The sequence below is a fragment of the Nannospalax galili genome, unplaced genomic scaffold, assembly GCF_000622305.1.
Source record: "Nannospalax galili isolate Female #2095 unplaced genomic scaffold, S.galili_v1.0 scaffold88, whole genome shotgun sequence".
NCBI lineage: Eukaryota > Metazoa > Chordata > Mammalia > Rodentia > Spalacidae > Nannospalax > Nannospalax galili.
In genome coordinates this window covers 545,478-555,416 of record NW_008358908.1, presented here as the reverse complement: position 1 = coordinate 555,416, position 9,939 = coordinate 545,478, and the positions used below count along the sequence as shown (strand labels likewise).

At 39.7% G+C, this 9,939-nt stretch overlaps 1 protein-coding gene across 1 annotated transcript in view; it reads left to right on the top strand.

Annotated features, from left to right (window-relative positions):
- Eif2ak2 (eukaryotic translation initiation factor 2 alpha kinase 2) overlaps nucleotides 1–9,939 on the top strand; it is a 45,654-nt gene that overhangs the window by 18,627 nt on the left and 17,088 nt on the right. The window contains exons 4-10 of the mRNA XM_008822598.3: nucleotides 883–1,019; nucleotides 3,460–3,586; nucleotides 3,965–4,041; nucleotides 4,414–4,501; nucleotides 5,440–5,471; nucleotides 7,690–7,752; nucleotides 9,714–9,836. Coding sequence (XP_008820820.1) covers nucleotides 883–1,019; nucleotides 3,460–3,586; nucleotides 3,965–4,041; nucleotides 4,414–4,501; nucleotides 5,440–5,471; nucleotides 7,690–7,752; nucleotides 9,714–9,836 — 647 coding nt within the window. The remainder of the gene's footprint in view (nucleotides 1–882; nucleotides 1,020–3,459; nucleotides 3,587–3,964; nucleotides 4,042–4,413; nucleotides 4,502–5,439; nucleotides 5,472–7,689; nucleotides 7,753–9,713; nucleotides 9,837–9,939) is intronic.

Sequence of the window (9,939 nt, the reverse complement as noted above, 5' to 3'; positions counted from 1 at the left end):
GGCTGGAGAGATGGCTTAGCAGTTAAGAGCACTGACTGCTCTTGCAGAGGACCCGGGTTTGATTCCCAGCACCCACAGGGCAGCTATGAACCGTCCTCAACTCCAGTTCCAGGGGAATCTGAAGCCCTCTTCTGAACTCTGCGGCATTGCACGACACAGGTGCACTCACATACATGCAGGCAATACACTCATACATATAAAATAAAAATAATAAATACCGGGTGTGGTGGCCCATGCCTTTAATCCCAGCACTCAGGAGCAGAAGCAGGCAGATCTCTGTGAGTTCAAGGCCAGCCTAGTGTACATAGTGATTAAATAAATACATAAATAAATAAAATATTAAAGAAAAGAAAATGGAGGTGGGGCTGGAGAGATGGCTCAGAGATAAGAGCACTGGCTGCTCTTGCAGAGGATCCAGTTTCGGTTCTCAGTACCCACATGGTGGCTAACAACCATTAGTAACTCCAGTTCCAGGGGATCAGATGCCTTCTTCCAACCTCCACAGGCATTGCACTTACAAATATGTAGTCAATACACTCATGCACATAAAACAAAAATAATAAATAAAATATTTTTTAAAAAGGAAAATGGTAATATGTAACATGATACATATGTTAATTGTCTGAATTCAGCCATTATATGACATACGTGTTTCAAAATACGGTATATGCCATAAATATACGCAAATTTAATATGTCATTTAGCATTTTTTGATTAAAAGAAGAAATCTTATGAATTTTTTTTCTAATAGAGTCGTACAGTTATTCTTTTAACAAAGTAATATAACTGGGAAATCCACAGCATCTAAGTTGTCTTTCACGTTACTTATTCAGTAATTTCAATTTATCATTTATATTAAGCAAGTTTTTCTTTCCTTTGTAGGCAGTTAGTCCTTTACTGTTGATGACAGATACTTCTGACGGTTCACCCATTGGGAATTACATGGGCCTTGTCAATACAATTTCCCAGAAGGAAAACCTACCTGTAAATTATGAACAGAGTGGCTCCAGTACTCAGGGGTGAGATGTTGTTTGACTTTTCTTTCTGTTTCATTGTATCTAAGCAATAAAGCTTAGGTGTTTTCATGTGGAGTTTCCAGAAGTATTTGTTATTTTTATATATTATTCATGGAAGGTTTTATATGACTTATGAATAAACTCTCTTTAATTAAAATGCTTAATTACCAAAGCTGTGGGGTCCACTTGAATGAAATTTGGGTGATTCTTTACGGTAATCCCTCCTTACCCCAGTTTTGCTTTCTGCAGTTGCAGTCACTTCTGGTTAACAAGAAGGGGTAAGCACAGCACAATAAGGTATTCTGAGAGAAAGACACTGTTATACAAGTAAGATTAGAGTAGATTGCCATAACTGGTTTATTGTATTATTAATTGTTGCTAATTTCTTATTATGCTTAACTTAGGAATTAAGCTTTATTATAGTTATGTATGAGAAAAAAAATCATTGCATATATTTATAGGTACTATCCATGGTTTCTGTCATCCATTAGGTTACTGGAATGTGTCCTCTGTGGATAAGAGGGACCACTGTATTTCTGAAGTGAATCTGAATGGTTGGTCTATTGAACTTAAAAGATAAGAAATGAAAGATAAGAAAGAAAGGCCCAAGCGGCACATATTCTGAAGGTCACTCTGGGGTACTGTTCTATGAAGAGTCTCAATGATTCACTTTTTATTCTGATGGCTTTTGGACCAGAACCAGGTGAAAAAAATGTGATAGTATTATTGGAATAAAATACTTGTAAGTGAATTATTGGGCTGGAGAGATGGCTTAACGGTTAAGACTGCTTGCTGCTCTTTCAGAGGAACAGAGTTTAGTTCCCAGAATCCATGTTGGGCAGCTCAAAACCACCTGTAACTCCAGCTCCAGGAGACCCAGTGCCATCTGACTTCTGCAGGCACTTGCACTTATGTACACATACTCACAGACATACACACACCTATACATAATTAAAAATAAAATAAATCTAAAACCAAGTGAATCGAGAGAGCTATCTTCAGTCATTGAAACTATTTTTTGTTCTGTAGCTCCCCTTTTTGATTCCTTTGAATTAAGCATTCCAATATTAGATGTGGAAAAAAGAGAGAAGTCTATTTGGGGTGACTGGACATAACAGGAGCTATAAAAACAATCCCAACTTTCAGCCCAGTTCTTTAAATTCAGGAACTTAAAGATAAGAAGATTCACCTAGTTGGGTGCATTTCTCTCTACAGCCTCCAAATGAGACAGAAAGTAAAAGAATTGCAAATAGCCAAATAATTTGTCATAGCATACAGTAACTCCATGATATAAATCTCTATGTCTACTGCTTTAAATCTTTTTGTTGTTTTAGGACAGGATGTTGCTATGTAGTTCAGGCTGGGACTTTCCTGCCTTAGCCTCTCAAGCACTGGCTACCAGGCCTGGCTAAACTTTGTTGTTGTTACTGTTGCTTCTACTTAGCAGTACTGGGGATTGAACCTAGGGCCTCAAGTATGCTAGGCAAGCATTCTACTATTAAGTTATAGCCTTATCCCTGCTTCACCTCGCAAGAGTAATTCTTATATTATTGTCCAAGTATCTTTGCCTAACCACAGAGGTCATTAAGTACAAGGAGCAGAGGGTGGGTTTCAGTATTGGGTATTATCTGTACCATGGGAATTTTCTTCAGTTTGGGTGCACATCAGCTGGTGGCACAAAATGTTGAAGTTGGAGCAAAATCCACATTCACTCACCTTCCCCAAAAGCCACAGCACTTTCACCCTCATAGCTTCTGTTGTGTGAGCCCCGCTTTATCATCTGGTTTTCTCATTCCCATTTGAGTAGCTCTGAAAACTTCACTGAATCTCCCCTTTCTTCTCTTCCTCTGAATCTTTTTTTTTTCTTCTTGTAGCCCCAGCTGGTCTGGAACTCGCTATGTAGACCAGGCTGGCCTCGATCTCACAGAGATCCTCCAGCCTCTGCCTCTTGAGTACTGGGATTAAAGGCCTGCACCATCACACTCAGATCTTCTGAATCGTTTTACTTGGTGGAAGTCTCTTTAAAAAAAAACAAACAAAAAAAACAAAAAAACAGGCCGGGCCTTTAATCCCAGCATTCGGGAGGCAGAAGCAGGTCGTCCTCTTTTTTTTTTTTTTTTTTTTAAAAAAAAAAAAAAAAAAAAAAAAAAAAAAAAAACCAAAAAAACAAACCTATCACTTGATACTTTGATATCAGATCTTTCAGTGAGGCAACAAAGAATTAGAAAATGTGAACTGAGACATCAGCTACACATGGAAAGTCAGACAAATTGGCAACAATTTTACTGAGGTTTAAATTGTGTGAGTTAAGAAATATAAATATGCTAAAAATTATGAGTCTTAAATTTTAAGATCTTTGTTATTATGCAGGGTTTTTTTTCAAATTATACTTTAAATTTATAATATTTTTCATATGCAAATGAATACTCTCATTTTTCCCTAGATTTGAGTGTAAATGCAAAATCGGGTCAGTAACATATGGTACTGGTTCCAGTTCTACTAAACAGATGGCAAAACAATTGGCCGCTAAAGAGGCGTATTTTAAGAAAATGTCAGAAAAAAGTTCAATGGTATGTATTGTCAATTAGATTTAATTTTTATATTTTAAATTCCCTCTGGAGTTGACGTCAGGTTGGATCATTTACATAATGTAAAGATAGCCAGTTCTGTGATGACTAGTTCTTCCATTCTGTGTAACACCAATGATGCATGAGCCATGGGGTCATGAGGCCCCATGGGGATAAAAGTCTGGTTGCAGCTCAGGATTGTTTTTCAATTTTAAATCAAACACCCCCCCCCAAAAAAATACACTAATTTTGTAATTGACTGTGGTTGTGGATTTGGTGACCATGGGAAAAATAGGTGTACTGCTGTGTACCCGGAGATGAGCTACAGTAGAGGATAAGTTAGTTACATTTAAACCTCCTAAGGAATGCTCTCTCTTTCAGAAAACTGACCGAACATCATCTGGTGTTTCCAGTTCTTCATCCTATGACTTCTGCAAGTCTTCTGTAGAAAGTTCTTTGTAAGTTCAATCAAGTAGATGCCTGAGGGCTAGGGTTGGGGCTTGTTTGAGGCTGTGAGTTCAATCCCCACCACTGCCCACCCCTCATGTTAGGTATTTCACAATGGTCTGTAACTCCAGCTCCAGATCTAATGCCTTCTTCAGGTCTCCATGGGCACACACACACACACACACAGGACACTCACAGGCACACACACACACACACACACACACACAGGACACTCACAGGCACACACACACGACACTCATAGGCACACACACACACACACACGACACTCACAGGCACACACACACACATATGCACACGAATAAAAATAAATCTTAAAAAATAGACTAAGTTCATACATTAAAAGATACTCCCTTTTCTTCTAGCACTTCTGAGTCAACACCTGAAAGTGATTTCTCGGAAAATGCACCCAAAAGTGACAGTTTCAGCCCCTCTTCTGCATCTCCTGCTTTGGTACGGTAATGGTCTCTAAACTTCTGACTTAATCTTGTTTTCTTACTTAAAAATGACCTTCACTATTATACAACAGTGTTTATATTTTAATCTCGTGAGCTCTTTCTAAATTACGGTATTTAATATTCACTGATACTTTCTTTTTTATTAACTTCCATTATAGTAATTTCCATTCTTCACATTCTTCTATACTTCACTCCCATCCTTCCCTACCCTACTCATTTTGCAAGTCTCCCTTTCTGCCTCCCTCCCTCCCTCCCTCCCTCCCTTCCTCCCTCCCTCCCTTCCTTCCTTCCTTCCTTCCTTCCTTCCAGCTGTCTTTCCTTCATTCTTTCCTCCCTCCCTTCCTACCTTCCTTCCTCTGCTGGGAATCAAATCAGGGTCTTGGGTGTGCAGATCAAAGCTCTACCATTGAACTACCTCCTCAGCCTTCACTCTTGTATTTTTAAATAGTCTTACGATCTTGTCTTTTCTTTCTCACCCAACTGGATAATATTTGATGTAGTTCTACTTCTACTTAAAAAAAATAACTAAAACTTTAAAAATAAGATAACTTGTTATAAAAGTATTCTGTTTATAAACAATTGCAAACTGTAAGAAAAGGACAACTGATTCAGTAGAAAAATTTACATTGTCCAAAGAAACAACAATTTAGAAATTAGACACCTAAGTGGGAAACAAACATGAAATGATACTTTATTTCCTCTAGGAATGAGGAAAATGCAAGTCAAAATAACAATTAGATACATTTCGAAGCTACTTGATTGGCAAAATTTAAGTCTTACAATAGTAAGTGCTAGTGCAAGGCTGGATAGAACTGCAAACAAGTGTGAATCTAGTAATCTTACAGACTAGGGAACATGGTCACAGAGCCAGCTCAATAATTAAGATGATCACTTCAATCACCTGAAGTGACTTCCTGTTTTCTTCTGTTGTAGAATGGTCTCAGACACCATAAGAAGAAAAAAGTGTGAGTATCGAGATGCATTGGAACATGTTTTGGACCGAGTTTTATTTCAGGCTTTGCTTACTTGTTATCTGTGGTTGTCCTAGTTACTTTCTATAGTTGTGATGAAACACTGTGACCAAAACCAACTTAGGAGGGAAAGGATTTATTTCAGTTTACAATACAATCTTTCACCAAGGGAAGCCAGGGCAGGAGCTGAAGCAGAGATTGTGGAAGAATGCTGCTTACTGGCTTGCTTTCCCTGGTTTGCTCAGCTGCATATCTTACAAAGCCCAGGCCCAGAGATGGCACCACCCACAGTGGGCTGGACCCTCCCATATCAAGCAACAATTTTAAAAAGGCCAATCTGATGGAGGCCATTCCTCACTTGAGCTTCCCTCTTCCTAGTCTGTCAAGTTGACAACTGAAGCTTACCAGAACAGTGGCATTTGTGGACTATTATAATGCTAATTTGAGTGGAGTTCCATAAGAATAGAAAGCTTGAGATCTACAAACTATTTTAACATGAGAGAAATATATTTGAATATATTTACATGTTATAATGTAGATAGAAAACCTTGTGGTAATGCAGCTAGAGTAAGTGATTTAGGGCATTATTTTGAACAGCATTGGTGAGGAAGTGGGCTTGGAAGTGTTTTTTAAAAGAAGTGTATTGTGGGGCTGGAGAGATGGCTCAGTGGTTAAGAACATTGACCGTTTTTGCAGAAGACCCAGGTTCGAATCCCAGCACCCACATGGCAGCTAACAACTGTTCACAACTCCCGTTCCAGGGGATCTAACAGCCTCTTCTGTCCTCTGTGGGCATTGCACAACACAGGTACACTTACATATATGCAGGCAATACAAGCAGGCACATAAAATGCATGCATACACATAAAATAAAAATAATAAATAATTTTTTAAAAAGTATTATTTTACAGACAGATGAGGTAAAGATAGTGTAATTACTTGTTATTTTTAAATTTTTTTTATTTTATGTGTATGCATGTATTGCCTGAATGTAGGTAAGTGCACCTGTGTTGTGCAATGCCCTTGGAGGTCAGAAGAGGCTGTTGGATCCCCTGGGACCGGAGTTACAGACAGCTGTTGGCTGCCATGTGGGTCCTGGGATTTGAACCCTGGCCTTCTGCAAGAACAGTCAGTGTTCCTAACCACTGAGCTATTTCTCCAGCCCCATAACTTGTTGTTTTTTTAAAACCCAAATGCCATGTAAATTATAGTAACTTGATTTGTTTTTTTAATTGATTTTTTTAAAAAAATTTTTGTGTATGTGTGTGCTACCTGCATGTATGTAAGTGTACCACATGCATGCAATTCTCACAGAGGCCAGAAAAGGGCAACAGATCCCCTGGAACTGGAATAAAAAACTGTTGTTAGCTGCCACGTGGGTGCTACTAATAGAACCTGGGTCCTCTGCAAGAACAGCCAGTATGCTTAACCACTGAACCATCTCTCCAGCCCAGTAAATTGGTTTCTTAACTGAAGAAAAAAGCCAAAGATTAAATATAGTCAGAAATGAGTGAGATTACAGCAAGAGCCATAATGAACTACCAATATTTTCTGAACAATAGATAAGAATTGAAGAAAGGTGATTCCTGAGGTGAATGGGTAGAGAAAAAGGAATGTGCATGTCCAATAATTAGGTCCACAGCTCAGCTCAGGTGCCTATGGCAGTGAAGAGGGAAGAGGAGAATTCATGAGGAAGATTTTAAAGGAAGAGTAGATATTACTCAAAGGAATAGACTACAGTAACTGGGTGAGGGGAAGAGGGAGAGGAGGACAGCTGCAGTTTTCTCTGTCAGACAAGGCTGATAGTGTTCAGAAGGTTGAAAACTTGAGGGCTCAGAGGAAAGATAGCAATGTTGCTATGTATAGTTTGGGGTGATCTTTGAGCCTCCCACCAGTGAGGAATGATGGTCAGAAGGAAGGACTCAGGATGCCTTCTTCCCAAGAATGTTCTGATTCTATAGAAAGAGGAGAGGTTCGCAGCATGCCAGTAGTGAATGTGTTTGGGTGAAAAGGGGAACTGGGAAAGGATAAAAAATCAGTTGAGGACAGAAGAGGACCATATGGAGATGGTTTATAAAGTACGTTAACACTTGTTGCTTCTTATTCTAATAATTCATGCAAAATATAAAAGCCAGTCCATGGCATAAAACCTAATCGAAAGTAATATTGACTTCATTTTTATCTGAGTGTTGCATTCTTGTCTTAATTTCAGGAGTTTGGCACCTAAATTTGGTCTTTCTGATACACAAGGAAATGAATACACGATAGAAGAGAGGTAAGTGGGAGCTGTGGAATAGAGTTATTTTACAGTAGATTTATTCGTGCAACAAAGTTAATTCAACTTGTATTTCTATCTATTTGGGCCTAATCAAAACCCCAGAATCTTACTGTCCCTTGGAGAAGTAAGGTTTAGGAATGTGTTAAGCGCAGATCTCTGTGATGTTTATTCATTGCTCTGATATTCATGGAAACTTTTTATTGTGAAAGCCACTGCTCCTTTACATTAGATTTAGAAAGAAAAGAAAGGAGAGAAGGAATGAACGGAAGGGGAACTCCTGCAGGAACCAAAAGGCCCACTTGGATCTGTGTTCTGTTTTTCGGCTCTAGACAAGATTTCATTTGAGAGCTGGGCGTGGTGGCGCACACCTTTAATCCCAGCACTTGGGAGGCCGAGGCAGGCAGAGGATCTCTGTGAGTTTAAGGCCAGCCTAGTCTACATAGCGAGTTCCAGGCCAGCTGGGGCTAACAGAGAGAACTTGTCTCAAAAAGACCAAAGAGAGAGAGAAAGAGAAAGAGAGTGAAAGAGAGAGAGACTATTTCATGTAAAAAATGGTAAGCACCAACTTCAATGAGAGAACTTGTCTCAAAAAATAAGGTGAAGAGTGATTGAGGAAGACACGTGTCGTTGACCGTTAGTCTCCATACACACATGTGCAGATGTGTACACACAACCCCCATATGCACACACCTATATGAACATATATGTCCATCACGCGCACACACACACACACACACACACACACAAATCTGTACTTACCAAATATGGTCAGAGTTCTAAGAAAACAGTAGTATGATAAGCAGAAACAAAACACTTAGATCTGACATGATGGGTTGGTGAGGCAAATCTTCTCCAAGGTCACCTTTGTGGGGTGCAAGCCATGTGCCTGGAGGGCAGTGAACAAGGGCACAGTGTGATGGGATGAGGTTGGAGAGAGAGCAAGGGACTTGCTAGGTGGCACTTTGTGAGCCCTTTAAGGGTTTCCTGGGTTTTTCTGAATGAGAAGGTGTTCTGGTTTGTTTCTTCATTGCTGTGACCAAACACTCTGACCACTACCAACTTGGGGAGGAAAGGATTTATTTAGCTTACATGTTCATCAGGGAGCCCAAGGTAGGAACTCAGGGCAGGAACCTGGAGGCAGGAGCTGGAGCACAGGTCATGGAGGAATCCTGCTTACTGGCTTGCTCCCCTGGCCTCTGCTCAGCCTGCTTTCTTATGCAACACAGGCCCACCTGCCCAGGGGTGGCACCACCCACCGTGGGTTGGGCCCTCCCACATCACTCGTCAAGAAGATGCCCCTCAGACATGGCCACAGACCAGTCCAATAGAGGCAATTCCCCAATTGAGACTCCCTCAACCCAGGTATGTCAAGTTGACACTAAAGCTATCTAGCACAAAAGGATATGGCTAGAAGAGGTTTAAGCAAGAGGGAGACATGATCAAACTAAGTTTTCATCACTAGAGTAGGGCAGGAGAGGAAGTGGTGTATCCAGCCAAGTCTCTGCAGAAGCCCGATGGCTGGGCTGGATGGAGATGTTGGAGGGTGTGACAACTGGGTAGGTTTGGAGGAATTGTCAGACCTTAATGATGAGATGTGGTGTAAGTTGTTATAAATTAAGGCAGGCTCAAAGCTTAGGCTCTCCTCTCTGGTTTGAGCAACTCTTTCTACTATTTTATACTTGGAAGGGGATTATTTTTTCTTCTTTGTGCCCAGTGGGAAGGGATTCTTTATCATATCATCTGTACAGCCAGGGGTTGACTGTGTTCCACAGAGGTAATTTGTTATATTGAATTTTCTATTAAAGGAGGAGAGGGAGGAGGAGGAGAAGGAGATATTGTGTCTGAAGAGTTTCTAGCTGAAGTTATTAAAAATGAGAAGGGAAAATCATTTTCATATTACAGCTCATTTTACATCAGACACCAAGCCTTAGAATAACAGTAGTATCTGTCTTAACTAGATTTGTCAAGCATTTTGAAGAAATAGAAGAAATTGGCTCAGGTGGATTTGGCCAAGTTTTCAAAGCAAAACACAGAATTGATGGAAAGACCTATGCTATTAAACGTGTTAAATATAATACAGAGTAAGTAAATGCTTTACTTTTTTGAATAAAGTGTGTGGAACCTGAACTATTCTTTTTTTATACAAATATTTTTATGTTCTTTGGAAATTTCATGCAATGTATT